This window comes from Mizuhopecten yessoensis, unplaced genomic scaffold (assembly GCF_002113885.1).
Source record: "Mizuhopecten yessoensis strain PY_sf001 unplaced genomic scaffold, ASM211388v2 scaffold9309, whole genome shotgun sequence".
NCBI lineage: Eukaryota > Metazoa > Mollusca > Bivalvia > Pectinida > Pectinidae > Mizuhopecten > Mizuhopecten yessoensis.
In genome coordinates, this window is record NW_018407983.1 from 361,108 (window position 1) to 381,184 (window position 20,077).

Genomic DNA, 20,077 nt, shown 5'->3' on the forward strand with positions numbered 1-20,077 from the left:
TACGTTACGTTTTACGTTCAATTTTTATTGAATTATTATGACGGATGATATTTCCTTCGAACAAATGTCAGCAAGCGATAATGTGCCCGGCCGAAGTTAAAAATGGTTTATCTTTTTTGGCATTTTTCCATATTTTTTTTCAGCTGTTAGTTTTACTAAATAATTATATCTTCTTTAGTATTATAAAGAAAATAAAAAAAAAAAAAATTGTATATTATTCAAATAATGAATTATTGCCGAAATCAGATGGAACCCATTTTTAATATATAGAAGATAATTGGGCAAAGTCAAAGTCAAACATGAAGCCATGGCATCATTTGTCTATATATAATTTTCATACAAAGTTGATGCCATAGAACACACTGCACATTTATATTATGCGGTTGTGATTTTGGGGTCAAATATGGGTCTATGTTTGTGTGTACCAACAAAGCAAGCATACTTGTTTGTGCCAAACACCTATGCCATTTTTTCCCCTAAAACATATCAACATCTTGTCTAATTATCATGTTATTTGTTGTGTTTATTACGTATGTAATAAATTATATTTTGAAAATAATCCTCTTATGTTTCATTCATTTTACTGGATGTGCGTTCACTGTAGCAATACCGGAAAATAATGGACGGCAGCACATCAAGAGAAGCGCACGAGACAGAGTCCAGGCTACATGTAATATTAAAGCGATATGAATACGAGCAAATGTCGCCGCCAGAAAGAAAAATGAAGGATGAGAGCAAAGTGAACGGAACCGGATCACAACTATAACCAATTTTGTATATGTTAAACATTTAATGTTTTTTAACAGTGACAGTCTGGGAATGTCTTACCTTAAACATCTTGTGACTCGGTAGTTATTGATAGTGTGGGTAGTTTGTTCTATTCCTTTTCGTATCTCTAGGGATGTGATAAAGTTGTTTTTATTAGAACATAGTACGTAAAAGAAGTCATAGACATGTTCTTATTGTATTGCTTCATATCTCCACATGCATAGTGTATTAGCTATAGGAAACGGTACAGTAGCCTTCGACACTGTCAAAACTAGAACGAATGCAATAATTTTAATTTCACACGGCCATTAAAATTCCTTTTCTAAGTAGTAACATACCAGTGTCCCCTGTTTATGGAGTTTACATGTCACGCGATGATTCGCTAGCGGAAAGTTCTAAGTTTAAGATAAACACGACCTGATTGTCTATCATGGTTAAGAACGTACCCGGGTCGTTAACGTTGTCCATTGGTCTTTGGTCGTGTTGTTGTTCGTTGATGAGTTACGTGGTTGTCTGATATGACGGAAAACATCTTGAAGGGTCCACATGTGGTGCATGTCATAATTACCTTTAGGAATATCTAGTTTCATCTCCTGGATTTCTGAGACTTCATAATGTCTTGCCTTTTCTTCTGGTATTTCTTCTATTTCAGTATTTCTATACAAATCGACTTTAATTTTGGTTTTACCTTCCTGTGTTGATGATGTGGTATACATACATTTATCGTGTGACCTATTAAATATAAATCTATAACGGTAATTTTGAGTCACGCTTAATAGTGAACATTTGCTGTAAGGTTACAAGATAGAATGACAATACAATGATATCCGACATTAGTCGCTATTTCAGCACACCTATTGGGTACAGGCTGTCTTTAATCTGTTTTAATAATTCTTAACTCCAAACCAACGCAGTAAGGTAATAAAATAAACGATTAAATAGTTTCAGTCCTAACTGTTATTGTTCACAATATATGGCCACACAGTACAGAATGGATGAATTACATTCTAAATGTACCGACAAAGACACTGAAGTATTAAATTTTCGAAAACAGACAGACAAGTAACATGACATCAAAGTATCTTCAAAACGCTAGTTACAGCTCAGTGCATAGAAATAGTTTTGGGAAGATAGCTACGTTTCTATGGACATCAATTTCTGAAAATATTTCACAACTTTTATTACATCAGAAAGATGTTTTTTTTATAATGACGATCTTCGTCATACACAGCTTTGGGTGCCGTTGACTGCGGTACTTTGTATTTAGACATGGCCGTTAAAATCCGGTTTCTTGCGATATAATGATTGTCAGCAGCATCGATTCTTCAAATCGCTATAAATTAATTTTAAACGTTTGGTAAGACTTAACGTATTCAAATATCTATAAGCTTCGTATTATGTACTATTGTATATTGGGATGTGTATTTAACTGAAGTGTCTAAACAGGAGAGAATATGTAGACATATTTGAACCATACTAAATATGTGCGTTTCATGTATCCCGACCTACCCTGGTTTTTCTTGCCGACCCCAGATATTTTATCACCTACTTGTATTTAAGATTAATATATTAGCCAGGCAAAGTTCCCAGCCACTCCTTAACATGTACTTTCTACCTGTTCTGGGAGTATGAGCGTATTCTTTACAAATCTATTGCCATCGTAATTAGTTGAAATATATTGTAAAAAATCAAAATACAAAAACTTAAATAAAATTGTTTGTCTACCTACACACAATTATATTTTTTCTGCCTTATCGGTTCTCTGGAAAAAATCGGTTCCTGTGCATGTCTAACACAATCATTAAGTATTCCTATATGTTATGAAAATAATCTGAATGCGTATACGTATGATCTAGAACTCCGTAAAGCAAGGGAGATAACTCTGCGTATCTTAAAATTATATTCCATCAGCAACAACGCAGATGATTTGAAAATAAATACTACCAACTAGTTTGCGTGAAACAAACTGATGAAGGGTCACTTTTCACTCCTTCAATAAGGATTGAACGGAAATTTTCTTTTTTAATTCCATGCCGGTATGATACATGCATATTCCATAAAGCTCGCTGGGGCGTCATGGTTTTGTAACCGCTTTGCGTTAATACCGGTATGACCATGAATAAAGTGACATTCAATCCTCACATTTACATTCTAAATGTTTAGTTATTATTCACCTAAATACAGATATTTCCTTATATTGTTTTATACTAAAGTGTCTTTGTCGTAAGTGCAAACAAGATTCCCAGTACAGCCTAACGTCACCAAAATGTTTGCGTTTTCGAGGCGGGAGGAGAGGTTTCATAATGACGCTGATCAAATTGCATCCATAGCTCTATGAAGGCAGTTTTTCTCTGGTAATGACTATAGAGGAACTTGCAGTTGGAATGTAAATATATAAGTATATGGCAAAGATATCTGTATAACAGTAAACTCGAAGTAGATATATAAGGAATACATTTTTTTTTTATAAAAATAGAAATGAAAAAAATATATAGGTGCTCTTTGGCAAGCCAAATAACATTTATTCAAAGGGCAATGTCAACATTAAGTCCGAATTTCCTCTGGCCCTGACACCAAACTTAGACGTTTTAACAGACAGATATCTGGTACCTACACCTGACATATATATCGGCCAAAGTTTTCAAGTCTGGTGTCAGGGCCAGAGTGTCTAAGTCTTGTTTCATCGCCAGAGTGTCTAAGTCTGGTGTCAGGGCCAGAGTGTTAAAGACTGGTGTCATATGGCCAGAGTGTCTAAGTCTGGAGTCTGGGTCAGAGTGTCTTAATCTGGTTTCACGGCCAGAGTGTATAATTCTGGTGTCAGGGCTAGAGTGTCTAAGTCTGGTTTCAGGGCCACAGTGTCTAAGTCTGGTGTCAGGGCCAGAGTGTCTAAGTCTGGTATCAGGGCCAGAGTGTCTAAGTCTGGTGTAAGGGCCAGGATGTCTAAGTCTAGCTGGTGTTAGGGCCAGAGGAAAATCGGGCTATGTCAATATTGTATTCAATGACATTGTATGAGGCAGACCTAATACTATATAACATTTTAAATGTGTTTATAAGATATATTATGGGTTTTAAGATATCTTCTATAACATTTGTGAAATCTCATATAATAAACTGTATGAATATCTTCATAAGATATTTCATAAAAGTAATCGAGAACCTATATGACAAATATAAGATATGTTATATATTTTATAAAATATATACAGTAGTATATAAGATTTCTAATTCACATATGTTTTTAATTTCATGAAATACAGGATCGCCATTTCTCATTGATTACATGTATAAGTTGGCTTGCCATAGTGTTCGCTCATTGAACATTCCACATATAACATCACGAGCTAAATAGCGAACTACTCATGTACACGAGAGGCACAAACTTCTGAAATAAGCAAACATTTATTCATTTTTTTTCTGTACATTTTCGGCGCATTACTTACAGGTTATGTGGTATCGTTAGAAATTGTATATAGGTCTAACTATAATTAAGTCGCCGTAAATAATGAAGAATGAAGAAAATTAGGGGGTTGGCGACCATAGGTAAATTTTGATTGGCCGTACAATGTACAGGGGTCGAATGTCAAATGATGATAGACACAGGAATTTATTTAGGGTGTTGCCCAAATTTAAAAAACAAAACTTAATTCAGCCAGAGATGTATACGTCTCTGATTCAGCCACAAATTTAGTTTTGGACACAGAAAAAACGTGTTGCTGCATCCGCCACTGAAGATATATGTACGTTCTCTGAAATGAATACATTATCGTGTAGTTTAGTTTTACACTGTGAAAGGGAGATAACTGAATTTCCCTACACACTTGTTATGTCGCATTTTTCAGATATTATTATTACATACCGCCGCCTAAGTTATTATAAACGCAGGAATGCTGAATATGACCAAAATATCACCACAACATCATATAGTTAAACTGTTTATAGCTTATCTACGCTACATTTGGTGTTGGGTTACAATTGTTTGCGTTATTTCAAGCTTCAGATAGTCTCCATGTACCAATTTATACACAATAATTTTACAGCCTGTATAATACTCACAATACATATACACCGTCTAAATAGAGGAGCCGTCGATTTAATGACAATCACTTAGATGTTTGTATTATAGGTTTATAGGTTTTATAGCTGTACATCCTTCCTGTCAGACAGTTTAATACGCTCAATAGGTTTCAGACAGGAAAGGACGAATTTGGACGCATGTACTGTACTACTGTACCCCGAGGGCAGTACAAATTACGCCAGCTGATCCATCAATATTGCCAGGCCCGGTTGGTAAGGGTATCCGGCGTGTGAATTTAAGTGTTCTACGTACAGGGTGTGCTGTATAGGTAAACATGGGTTAGCAGTGTCTGTACATGATTGGTGATTTCCAATTACGGAAGTGATTTTCATTTGTGTCGGAATGAGTGAAATAGAGAAATGTGCAAAATATTTGCGGAGCTGATTTCTAACGGATTTAACATCTAGCATACAGTAAGTATACATTCTCAATATACATTTTACATTATCATATATGTCAATACTTACTAAGAAACATTTGTTTACACATAGTAAGTTTATCTTGTCAGTGTGTCGATAATTAATCAAGATTCAAGAAGAAGAGATTCAAGAAATTTGATTTACCGTCGCATATTACAAACAAAATAACATTAGCACTGTAGTACTATTCTTGCGACAAACATAGGTATACACATATAAAGTAATTCAACAACAAAATATCAGAGAATACTAAAATGGAAGAGAGACACAAAATTATACATTACATAGAATATCACATATAAAGTAGAAATAATACCACAAAAGATAAATTCCTGAGGTGAATATCACTATGTGTTGGTGCAAATTGCACATAGTTGGTCATCCCAGGTGCGGAGCAGTCTACGTAAAGTTTGGTAGTCCTCTATCTTTCTGTACTCCATTGGCAGACTGTTCCACACCCGGGCCGCCTCAAATCTAAACGATCTCTTGCCATACATTGTGGTATTCACCCTTGGAATCTTCAGAGTGTCCTCTCTTCTAAAATATATAATATATTATAATATATAAAACTGATTCCCTGATGTATACACATTTTGTAAGTATACGTTGTCTTTATATACACACGTATATGTCAATACTTACTGAAAAAAAAGTTTTCATTTAAAAACAAACCATTTATGACTTACAAAAACATTAAGTTCACAATTCCGTAATTTAAGTGTGAGGGTTGCTAGTGAAAACCTAACCAAACAAACATGTGTATTGAAAACGACGTACATGTGTCCTCATTACGGCGTACATGTGTCCTCACTACAACGTACATGTGTCCTCACTACAACGTGCTCGTGTCCTCAATACGACGTACTCGTGTCATCATTACGACGTACACGTGTGATCACTACGATGTTCACATGTTCTCTCTCCGCCGTACACGTGTCCTCACTACGACGTACATGTGTCCTCACTCCGACGTATAAGTGTCAACACTACGACGTATAAGTGTCAACACTACGACGTACACGTGTCCTCACTACGACGTACACGTGTCCTCACTACGACGTACACGTGTCCTCACTCCGACGTATAAGTGTCAACACTACGACGTTCACGTGTCCTCACTTCGACGTACACGTGTGATCACTACGACGTACACGTGTCCTCACTACGACGTACACGTGTCCTCACTACGACGTACACGTGTCCTCACTTCGACTTACACGTGTCCTCACTTCGACGTACACGTGTCCTCACTTCGACGTACACGTGTCCTCACTCCGACGTACATGTGTCCTCACTTCGACGTACACGTGTCCTCACTCTGACGTACACGTGTCCTCACTCCGACGTAACTTGGAATGATTAAAAACAGATATGACGCAATTGACTGACAGCTACAAAAAAAATATGTTCTAAAATATGCTCCAACAAAATACTGTAAAATGTATAGATATGGATAGCATTGTAGACATCCGGGTCAGGTGTTCTTCAACAGGTGTTTTACATATAGTACAGTATGTATTTGATATCCGTTTGATATCGCTGTATGTATACTACATGTAGATGTAAATACCTCATACATTACAACAAGTGGGACGGGGAAAGTGTAATACGTGATAAAACGTCTGTTGTGTACAATGTTCACTTAAATCAATATGGCAAGCCAAGTAGACATTTATTCAAGAAGCAAACATGTGAAATATCTCACAGGGGCATAATATTAGAAAGTGGCTTAACATTGTACGCTTACATTATGTATTTACACAGTGTAAGTTCAATTTACCATAATAAAACAGGGTGGAAATATCGCAACTTGCTTCAAGGTTAAGCGCGGAGCCGCCAAGGTGACCCAGTTAAACCATTCATATTGTATCTTAATATTTAAAGAAAATATAATAATATAACAGTTATACATTAAATCTATTTTCCCGATACATCTCTCTCGGTTCGCTGATGAAACATATAATATCTAATGAGCCAAAAAAAAAAGCAAAAATCAATTATTGAACAAAATTTAAATTATTTGATAAATAAAAGTTACGTTGATCATGACTTGTCTTGCGCACTCCTATACATTACGTGGATGAAATCCTGTTTGAGATGAGTGCTATATATAAACACGTACTTGTAATTACTGTAACGTTGGTATACGTGATATTATGATAACCACGTCGTGCACTCGATGAACATCTCATAATCAGTGATGATCGATGATAATTGGATGAGTAATTTCTCGAGAATACATCTTGATCGATCATCGCGAAAAGGATATAGTTTTCCCCATACATGTAGCAGCCAAACAACAGAAAAATGTCGCTGTGGTTTGCAATTGTATCATGACATTCGTACCCAGGTATATTTAATCTGAGATTTGTTTAACCTGAGTTTTACCCGTGTCTTACATATAATATATCGGATATGTACGTATTGGGTACTTTATAGAAAATATAACACAAAGAAATAATGAAGGCAAATATAACCAGAGAGCTATTTATTACAGAGATGTTGATAATGTTCCATAATACTACTACAAAATATTGTACATTATAATAAAATCAGCACTAAAACATATTTACACTAAATATCCTCATCTTCATCTGATAACCTTCCTCCGTCAATACTGACGATTATGGAATTTAATATGATATACAATATGTAGTCGGCTCTCAAATAGATTAGACTAAACACAATACAATAAAATCAGCACGAAATTAGTCGATGCTAAACTAAAAACTGCTTCAGTGGCTGCATGCAGCGCCGATAGTTCACTTTGACCTGTGACCCCAGAGGGAGGTCACCATGCTCGCGCTGGAATAAACATGGATGCTGCACGCTGGCGCTTTGTACTGTGTGTGTTCACAACATTCGACATCTTTAGGATCATGTAAGTCTTACGCTCAATGACAATGGATTATACATTTTTGATATTATGTTCACATTTTGTGGGGAAATAATAATGGCTGTTCTTCTATACATGTCAACATGACACATGACGGTGGAGGTGATTCATATTTGGGTTAGACAGACGGCTTCAGCAAGTTCAGGTACGTAACATGGCAACAAAAGACTGCTTCTGTTTGTCGAGAAAAAATTATCCTGGCTAGCTGCATACGTCTCCTTATAATCTGAATTACATATGATCAGAGACCTTGATGATATTATAAGGCCTATTTTTGTTTGAAAAAGGGCACACCTGAACATTTCAGAGAGGATAAAATAATAATAAAAAAACCCACTGATACACAAACGGATCACAGCGGCGTCAAACTTATTGTTAGGCCTACCATTATGTATATCTTTTCTATTGACATATCTGTATTACAATTCTCTGCAGAGAATTATAATACAGGTATGTCAGTAGGCTACTGACCATGGTGTAACATAAGACACATAAAACATGTATAGTGTGTTGAAAGTTTTGTAAACCCCCCCCCCACCCCCCGGAGCAAAACAAGGTGCACAAATGAGTTGTAATAAAATTAATACATGTACAACTATTACTTAAGCATATACTGAATTTTCATAATCTGCAATTTTAAAATGATTAGGTCTATACTAGGCCTAATAGTTTGAAGTTTAGTTCATGAATTCCACAACAATCTAATGAATCCATTTTGAAAAATTCATTATACCAGATTTGTTGCCTTTTTAATGTCATACAACTAACAATTTGTCCTTGCTGAAGAGTACACACATACACAATTCATCCATTCATCCAACCGCTGAGTGTATACATATATACATATGTATATATATCCTCAGTTTTGTAGACAGCATGTTCCTTACAATGAAATGAACCACTTTAAATTCACTGAAACGAGGTTTTGTTATTATCAGAGATAAATACACAGTATAGTGGTACACTTTTGTTATCATGTCTATCCACGTATAAATGCACACCTGTGTCGATCATCAGCTACTTCCTTGTTTACCTGTCCATGTACAGTGTATATAGGGTTTGTACCTGGAAATCACAACAGGTGATTAATTTGATAGGTATAAAGGCAGCTTGGTAAAGGTTCAGAACAGAACCTATATTTTTTTTCGTGGGGTTAATGTTCTTATTTGAGGTGACAATATTCTTTAATTACAATGATGAAATATAGGGGATATTCTGTTTGACTGAGGGAGTCTATGAAGACAATATGTGAGATCTAGCCTACGTACAAGCCATCACAAGTCAACAGAAAATTCAGTTGGTGAGTCATGTATTTCCTTGTTGATTTCCATACAGGAAGAGTTTGTATGTAAATGTTTCATGGTGTGCTATTTTATTGTGATCTTTTTCCCTTTGTGATCGGATGACCTTTTCATATTTTTGTCTAAAAATGTCAGGAGTAAGTTGTCATATTACTGGTCAGATTAGTTTCACACTCCCCTGGAAACAATAACATTTTCCTACTTTTCTGGATCTCCTGGGGAAACTAACATTTCATACTATTCCGGATCTCCTGGGGAAACACATATGAGAATTTCACTGTATCCTATATAGTGTATATAGACCTGAACAGGAAAACAATCCTGTATACTATATGTATATATGTGTATATGTGTACTCAGGAGACTGGTAAATTGGTAATTTGTGTATTAATACTGATGAACAGTAACATTTTTGTAATTTATAAAACCTGTTTACCCATTCACACAGATTAATAAGAAGCATTGTAAGTTCTTAAATGCCAACTTTTTGAAAAAAGTTATTTTCATTTTTTCATGATTTAAAAAAAGTTGTCATTTTTTTTAACAACATACCTGACTTTTTTTTATATGAATCTGAATCTCTGAATCCTAGATGGATGTTGTACAAACAGAGCTACATTGTATGCATGTGGTCGGACACCTAGCTGTTCCTTTTAGCGCTTAAGGATCTCCATACCACTGTCAAAAACTCAATATTTCAATTCCTACTCAAGTTGGACTTAATGCATCTACCAAATATGTAACCGGTGTCATTTGACGACCAATTTGACCAGATCTATTAACATTGCCTGTGCATATGATTGTGTAAAGGGAGATAACTATTGACAAGAAGACACCACTTGATGAGATTTTACATTTAGCTACACAAGAAATTGTTCAGACAAAAATATTATCAGCTCATGTGGTAGACACAAGCCATGTACTGCTCTAGAAACTCTCCCTCCAGCTACCCATTCTGCCTCTTGTGTCAGTAGTAACCCCCGGGTACAAATCAGAACAACTAAGATCCTTGTGGTCCTGTCTTATATGAAAGGCAGTCGAACAGCCAACTGCCATATATCAATTTATTTCCTCCTTTCAAGCCACGGCTTGTTTCCCTTCTAATTCGACATTCAATTACTGCAGCTTCACATTCCAGAAGAAGTGTAGAACTTGAAATTTAGCGGCTCTCCACTTCGAGATAGTAAAAAGATAGCTTCCATAGAATCACAGCTGAGCCTGCGCAGAAAATTTGATACCTTATGAATTCTTCAAAATAAAATAAAATATGAAATTTAACATATGGTTTTGTGTTTTATTTCTACTTAATTTGGCTGTATTGAACCATCAACATACACAATCATGTTGTATGATGGTCCTTCAATGAAGGACTATATTTGTTTACCTTACGAGTAACGTTAATACGTAGACTTGCACATGCTCCAGAACCTATCGGAATGGACTCCACAAGTTCCAATTATTGAAAAAAGACACTTTGATTGAAATATAAGGTTTAAAAGCAAGATTCAATCCTTAATTTAAATAGTTCATTAGAAACTTCTATCCCTAGTTTGATTTGAAAAATCATTTCTGAAAAGAAAGTTTTACCTTGTGCATTTCTTATGGATTTATAATAATCAAGTAAACAAAAACAGGAATGAACATCAATGTTCTTAGTAAATATCATGCTAGTGGGCAAGTCCGAGATTTGAACCCAAGACCTCTGATCATTTGTCCGTCTCACTAACCAATTGAGGCACCTTGTCAACAGTGCCCCGGCCCACTGGTGCTAGAGTTATAAATACTAAGAGGTTACTGTACACTGTATGTATGGAAAACTACATTGGAATTCTCTGGTGTTTTACCTGCAATTAACAGCCAGGATCGATCCTCATAACTAATGGTCTAGTGAGAACTTGGTTCAGGTATCACTTTGCCAATTGTACACTGTAATGGTTCAGGTATCACTTTGCCAATTGTACACTGTAATTTTAATATTATGTTTTATCACGGATAGGAAATTGTAAATTGTCCGAACCAGAATTTACATTGAACCTCCAAACTCTATATACTATACATGTATGTAAAAGGGATTTGGTCAACAGCAATTTCTTCGACATTCACAGAGCATATCAAAATAGGACTGCTGATCATGGGAGTTGGGGCCGCCATTACTGTATAATCTACAGGGACCTGAGAATTTGTTACAGCTATATTTGGACCTAAACTAAGGTGTATGGAGTAATTTTACACATTTCAGGGATTCAGATCAAACCGAAAATTGATCTAAACCCCTAAAACGTGTAAATTATTCTGATGTCTTAATTCCTTTAGGTGCAAATATGGCTGAATAAGTGAACAAACTCTCAGTTCCCTGTGATATAATCGTCACCCAACCGAACGTGCATTCCGGGGTATTTTAAATTTATCAACTTGAAATTAGAAAAAAGAAGTCATAATTTCTAGGTAGTTCAGAGATAAAATTATTTTGCACATGTGACTTTCATTTAACCAGTGTGGTTAATGGATGCTAATTTATAATTTTATCCCATGTGTTTTCTTATGACTGAATTATTACTTTTTATAAATAATTGATCAAATTTACCCGTTGTTATCTGACAACAACTGTTTACAAATTGATTGCTTAAATTGGATTTTCCATGGACTCCATGATACAAAGTGAAGATAATTGATTTTCATTGTAACCGCTGTAACCATAACAAAACAATGACCACATGGACTGGTGCATATTTCACATTTTGATAACCTCAGCCTTGCAACAGAGTGTACTTGAACAACAAAGCTGACGATGCTTTGTTCAATATGGGCACAATTAGAGAAAAACTGACAATGCTGATATTAAGCCATTATTGCACTAAATTTTGTAATAATGCAAGCCCACTTAAAATGTACTTCTGTCCTTTTTTTTTTGCACCCGAAATAGACTTAAACCAGAAAATATATTTGCAACTTTAAATCCTCTTATAATACACTTAATTTCCCCTCCAAAAGTCCTGAGATATACATGTACATTGTATTTCATCAAATTTCCAACTTGTTCTATTACAATAAACTTTTTAATTTGGAATATTTGGTTAAACATACTGCATGATGACAGGAAATTTATTTACCATGTAATACAGTCTTTTTATATTATTATTATTATATATAGAGAGAGCGACAGCATATTTAAAACAATGAGGCATATATACAAATGTATATCTATATTTAGTATCATTGAAGTGCACATTTATTAATGTTTTCCTCCATTGTCAAACTGTCACTGATCAACATATTGTATCAGTGCCAACATAATGATTCATTGAAACTCTAAAAATTGTAGGTGCCACACCAAACAGTTGCTCTTAATGTCAGACTTCATTAATTTCTATTATTAAAACAACTGCATTATAGGACATTATGCTTCTCGAGTCCAGTGATATTTATAGAGCTGGTGCAGGCTTTTGATGGCTATTTAACCAGCCTATATATAGCAGTGTTTTATATAACTGTGTTATGAGTTAAATACTTTACTCTCATTTCCCTGTGTATAAGATAGAGCTTTCCAGGGTAAGAAAGGGGCGTAAGAAGTTTCTATCTTACATCGCGTTTCAAGTGACGTCACAATGGCTCAACAATGACGCGATGTCACGAATTTAGAAAAATCTGATGCTGCAATGCGGAAAAGGCGACATGATGAATATAAATCCTTTTACAATATATTGACTGTACAAGTAAGAAAGATGAGATCATTTTTTCTGTGCACTCTATGTTTGCAAATATGGGGTATACTTAATCTCGCTGACAGTAGCCAGTCCATATTTCTGGTAGTTGGAATGAGAGAAAATAGTCTAGGTAGCTAGGTGTAAGATAGGGAAATTCCTTCATTGCATAATAACAAAAGTTTAGTAAAGCATAAGTGCATGTCTCGGTTATTGTAGCGTAGCTAAAATCTGGATCAGTTTACAATGCATTTGAATAGGCCATACATATTCATGGACCAGCTTTAATAATATTGCTTTTTCACAAATATAGAATAGCTCAGTAAAAGCTCATTAGCTGTGAACAATTAATGTCTTCATTTGATTGTTTGTAAAGTCAGGAATCACCTGGATGGATCTAGAAATTTCAAAAGTGAGGGGATAATTATCTTTTTGGAAGTACATCCTATTGTTACTTCACCTGAATGATCGAGTATCGACAATATGCAATTAATTAGTGTATTTAGATCGTGTGTGATCATTTAGTTATTAATTAGACATTTTAGGCTATGCAATTTTACTGGTTTTCAGTAATATCTCTTGTACCAGTATGTGTTATTTTAATAGGAAAGGGGGGAAGTGGTCCATACCCTCAAAGCAACCCCCCCCTCCCCACCGCACCCTCCCCACTGCACTAGATCGACTCCTACATGTAGATATATACTAATTATTACACTTATTAGACTATAAGTACAAGTTTCATACAATCTGAATCACACAGTGACTATGTTATGACAAGACATCACTTTAACTTGTTCATAATCATTAAATTAAAAATACAATAATTGAACATTTGTAAATCTTAAGACATATATTCTTAATGATAGGATCCACTGGACAAACAATATGTTTTACATCTATCAACATAGACCATAGTCACAAAAATAAATAATATATCCTTCGTTTGGCAAGATCCCATAAGTGGGGCCTAGAAGTGAATCCAGCCACTGCAGCATATGGCAGTGTGTTAGACTAATTACCAAAAGTCTATGTAAGGCCTTTGATCTTTAATACTTGTAAGTAACAGCATAATTCCCCTGCCACACTGCTGGAGATTGGCAATACACACTATGGGAGTTTCACAGCTTGGCAATGATTTGTGGGAGCTTTTAAAGAAATCTTTTAAACATTTTGCCTGTCTAACATCGCATAATATATCTTGGGAGGTATTGGTGTTTGGGTGTTAAAATGACCATGGGACATTTAATTATGCTCTCGTAAAGGTGATTCTTTTATTTTGATTTATTACCAGGTATAAGTTGTAATTTTCAGTGTTATTCTAAGTTTATAAATGGAATGAATATCAGTACTGTTATCCAGACTTTGCTGTAAGTTCGATAGACACATCAAGATATTCAAATTTTCAAAGTTCAATTTATGGAAGTTTGACTGTAGCTTGAAAATGATAATTTCTTTGGTAGTAAAATTTCATGATTACTAGCCTGCAAGCAGACTTAGAAAAAATCTGCTTGAGCCTTACCTATATTTTCATGACAAGTGTTGAAAGTTTGAATGAATGAGTCACAAATTCAAGCCTGCAGAGTGGGGCTATAGTGGAATAGTATACCCTATGTCTGTACTGTATGTGCTATTAGGGTGTTGTCCTTGTGAATAAATTAACTACAATAAAACAATTAAATTCTTATCTGTCTTGGGTCAGAGATTTAATGGGCTTTTAATGACAGGTGAGGTCCATGGTGCAGTTGCAAGGTTTGTACAGTATACTGCACTTCCTCTATTAGCCTGGGTCACAACATTAGTAACAACCTCTACCTGTATGATGTCAGTTAATGTCTTCAGGAATATTAATGTATTACTCCACTCCTGCAGCAATGTTTGGGCAAGCTCCTGCAGGTCACTGTACAATGTACTAATATTATAAGCTATATAACTCAGTAACATTGGAAGAAAGTCCCAAACAATATTTATTAATATACATGTACAATTTGACTATGGAAAACAGATTGACGGATTTTGTTTGCCAGTCAAACACCTGCGCCCCTATTCATGAAGCTGCATATGTTCTCATGCTCAAGATTGGATTTTGCGCACAAGCCTAATTTATTGTTCATGTTATAAATCAATTAAAAAAATATTTGTCGAGGATTTGGAAATATTTTGAAGAGACTTATTAAAGACAAATACTGTTTTCAATGTTAATATTTGATTTCTTGATTGTTTGACGCAAATTAAGTGATTTACAAGAAAGTTGGTTTGAGCACAAAATCCGTGCTTGAGCATGAGAACATGTGCAGTTTCATGAATACCGGACCTGGACTGTAATGTTTTGCCTTAGATGCATCCTGCTACTATGACTTGTGTGTGGTGTCACATTATCTTGTTGGAAATTAATGGCAACTGCATTTAGGATTATTGATTTAGAACATATAAGACCTTATGATGTTTCTGCCACCAAAATGCATTGCCACTTTCAGGTACGTGTGCCAAAGCTCACCAACATTCACTGACAATTGCTGCACACATTGCTGCCTCCCATCACCATGGGTCATGTAAAAGCAAGTTTGATTTGAAAACAACATTAATCAATTGCTTTATAAAATTCATAAGTTTATTAAGCTATATTACTTGGTGGTTTGCTAGAGCCTGCCAACCTCTGGCTCACCCCCAATTCTTATTCATAAATGAAATGTCATTTTAGGATTGAGGATTTGAAGGTATTCCACAAGGAAATACAGCAACATGTTGTTTTTTCGTCGGAAAATACATGATTATTATATGAAGTGTATCTGGACTGGGTTGATCACCAACAACCAAGAAGCTTAATTAGCAGAGCCGCCATCTCTAGTTTGGTGGTCCCGGTGACACTTGGTATCTAACTAAAAATACCCACAGAAAGTGGTGTAGGGTCTTGTGTGTGTTCTGGGTCAAAGGATTTGTTAAAGGAGGGAGGAATGTAGTGGAACTGCTGATCATCGGTGACCACGCAAGTAGCTCAATTGGTTAGAGCAGCCGTCTATAGTTTGGAGGGTCCCATGTTCAGATCCTGGTACGGCTGTGCATTTTCCCTCTCCTGTTACATATATAAATGTATACGAGATTTTCACAACAGAGTAACAGATATAAGTGGTCCAACAAATTCCTAAGTGAGTTTCTATATGTAGGCATTATTGAGTGCATTATAGTTGCCAAGCATGTCACACCCTAGATACCAGGAAAGAAACAATCCTGCTGAGAGTGGGAGGGAGCTAGGGCAGTTACAGTAATTGGCAGGAGGCAGTGAAGTGCATTTCTACAGAGCTACTATTATGATACTTGTAGGGGAATATTTAATTGACACCAATTTAAATTAGATTCATCATTAGATTTAATTTAGAATTTGACATTACATGTTGTAATATTTATCTTTATCAGTACCAGTTAACCTTCCTAAACTTTGGCACCAAGGATAACTTTTGTATTCTTTTAGATATTAAAAAAACACATGCAGTGAACATGACTGCATCTTATCATTGCACTCATATGAAATGTACCAGTACTGATAGAGCTATATTTGTTCAATGGAAGTTTCCTGGCCCAACTATGCTACAGTGACATCCAAACGGAATTAAGTTAAGGGGAGGTCACTGTATATAGGAAAAACCACAGTGCAGTGGGACAGGGGTCCTTAAAGAATTACATGTTTTATCATATTACAGAATACATGTTTTCTTATATTACAGAATTCATGTTTTATCATATTACAGAATACATGTTTTATTATATTACAGAATACATGTTTTATCATATAACAGAATACATGTTTTATTATATTACAGAATGCATGTTTTATTATATTACATAATACATGTTTTATTATATTACAGAATTCATGTTTTATTATATTACAGAATTCATGTTTTATTATATTACAGAATACATGTTTTATTATATTTGAATTACAGAATTCATATTTCATTATATTACAGAATTCATGTTTTATTATATTACAGAATACATGTTTTATTATATTACAGAATTCATGTTTTATTATATTACAGAATACATGTTTTATTATATTACAGAATTCATGTTTTATTATATTACAGAATACATGTTTTATTATATTACAGAATACATGTTTTATTATAATTAAATTACAGAATTCATATTTTATTATATTACAGAATTCATGTTTTATTATATTACAGAATTCATGTTTTATTATATTACAGGATACACTTATTGTTTTATTATATTACAGAATACATGTTTTATTATATTACAGAATACATGTTTTATCATATAACAGAATACATGTTTTATTATATTACAGAATGCATGTTTTATTATATTACATAATACATGTTTTATTATATTACAGAATTCATGTTTTATTATATTACAAGGATACATGTTTTATCATATTACAGAATACATGTTTTTTTATATTACAGAATACATGTTTTATTATATTACAGAATTCATGTTTTATTATATTACAGAATATATGTTTAATATTTTATTACAGGATACATGTTTTATTATATTACAGAATTTGTGTTTTATCATATTACAGAATACCTGTTTTTTTATATTACAGAATTTGTGTTTTATTATATTACAGACCATGAGTACAGCAGCATTACAGTGTTTGAGTTCTACTGTGTGTGTCAGCCTTCCGGAGCCCATCCACCCCTGCGCCCTCCTGCCCCCCAGTGACCCAGACGTGGGCGTGTTTCCTGAGGTCTTCAATAGGATACAACTGATCAAACTCTCCAAACCTACATGGACAAACTACACAGGTGAGGGCACAATTCCATATAGCAATATTCTGGTATGGCTTACAGCAGTAATACATATTTCAGCTTTGTATGAGGGTTAATATTGTAACTGAGGTGACTTTAATTCACAGTATATGAAGGGCTTCAACAAGGAGTTGAATTTGGACCATAGTTATTTACTACTGCTGTCCGCATTCTGTACTATATCAAGTGATAAAACGTAGATGCAGGGTTCACCACTGGGACATGTATATATAGGTACCAAAGTTACATATATATACAGGTACGAAAGTTACATATATATACAGGTACCAAAGTTATATATATACAGGTCCCAAAGTTACATATATATACAGGTACCAAAGTTCCATATATACAGGTACCAAAGTTACATATATATATATATATACAGGTACCAAAGTTTCAATGCATAGCACATGGTCTCCATTTTGAGCAAAATCTGAATGCAAGTTCAGGGGTTTCAATAATATTTCAAGTTGCATGTATCCAACACATACTTGGTTGATTTCAGTACATTTCATTTTACCCATTACAATCTTTGAATTTTTTCATGAAAATAGCTTGTGAAATATCTGTAGTAGGTTTGTGTTAATACCAGCTACTGGCTACATTAGGTAAAACACCTGCAAAGTTATAGTATGAATATTATTTGATATACGTACGCGTGTACTAGCTGTTTTGTTCCAATAACTGCAAATAAGTTTGTACATTGTACAATTTATTTAATCTACATGTAATGCTTTATTCCAATAACAATTTGTACAATTGAAAATTGAACCGTTATACTTGTACAGTTGAATTTCATTTTATATCCATTCATTATTGGATTGATTGTAAGAATATTGAGGTCACTCTAACCTGGCATCAGATTTGCCCTTTCAAAAAGTGACCAATGCACCAATATTACTAGCTCCAGCACACTCACAAATATACATTAAACTTATGAAGGCACGTCCTTAAATGACCTTAGCTATTTAAAGGAGGTTAAACCATGTTTATAAACCAAATCATCCTAACATATGAGACCCTAATCATTCCTGATGGTACAGATTAATGGTACCCTGATCCTGGCTTTAGAAATAGAGGTGTATGGCCTTCACCTTACACTGTGGGTGATTCTGGGGCTACTGGTGTTTTCGTTTGGTCAGAGGGATCATAGGGTAAGCTGATCCAAATGAAGTGATCTCCAGCTAGGACAGATACTTCTGAAGTACTGTTGGGAGGTTGGGGGTAAAAAGTAATTGGCCTGTCAGATTTAAAGATTTGCGCCCTATTTAATGTCTGGTTTATACCTGAAGTTGGGAGGCTGGAGGCAGGGCACCTATTAGTACAGCAGTGCCCTGTCCTATACAGAACAGGAACAACCTGTCAGAAGTTCTGTCTAAATGTGTTAAAAGATTTAAATAAATACAAAACTAGGTCTTCAGTTTGTGATAATTAACCTTAAAATACCCATAATCACAAAAAATGTTTTTGAATTATTATATGAACCAGAAATAAAGTTCTCAGTCTTAATTTAAAGAGTAAAGGCAATATTTGGTTATATTCATCTTTGTGTTCAGATTTTGATCCGTTTTGATAACTAGCGAAATGGGAATCGGTAAACTATATGGGGTTATATGTAATTATTTGTGGTCAGACAAAAAATTGATGCATTATTGCTCTGAAGTAATTATAAGTTTCCTCTAGTTAGAAGAGTGTAACCAAAAATAAAAAAGGTTTTCAACCCTCAAGTTTTTAATAGTGTTACTGTATTGTTCTAGGACTTATCAAAATTTAAGTCTTTAAAGGTGACAACCGACAGGTATCAAGGCAGATACAGGGAAATTATCTTTTATAAGCTTTGGTCATACATTTTAGGCCAGAGGGCCTATATTTTTAAGGCTAGAGGCCATATATTTCAATAGACAAGTCCATTACTGACAGTTATTCAAGTTTAATGAATGTACATGTTACATGCAATTAAGGATCCCAGTACCTGCACTGCAAAAAATGGAACAATGCATTCAAAACTCGTTTTTTCCAACATGACTAAGCTTTGATCATCAAGAAAAGAGAAGTATACCTTGCGAGACTTTCATGAAATCAATGGAGATGAAATAAACAAAATATGATAAACAAATGTGTTCTGAGTGT

General features: G+C 34.6%; 1 protein-coding gene across 8 annotated transcripts in view; it reads left to right on the forward strand.

The window, feature by feature from the left end:
* Positions 1–4,132: 4,132 nt before the first annotated feature.
* The window catches only part of LOC110457773 (dentin sialophosphoprotein-like), a 38,860-nt gene continuing 22,915 nt past the window's right edge, over positions 4,133–20,077 (forward strand). For 3 of the 8 annotated variants that reach the window (XM_021509167.1, XM_021509166.1, XM_021509171.1), the window contains exons 1-2: positions 4,135–5,256; positions 17,764–17,941. In XM_021509167.1, the coding sequence (XP_021364842.1) occupies positions 17,767–17,941 (175 nt within the window). In that variant the 5' untranslated portion in view covers positions 4,135–5,256; positions 17,764–17,766. Of the gene's footprint in view, positions 5,257–8,057; positions 8,144–9,155; positions 9,459–17,763; positions 17,942–20,077 lie in introns of those variants that run through there. The other 5 variants (XM_021509163.1, XM_021509169.1, XM_021509168.1 and 2 more) reach the window with 4 other exon arrangements.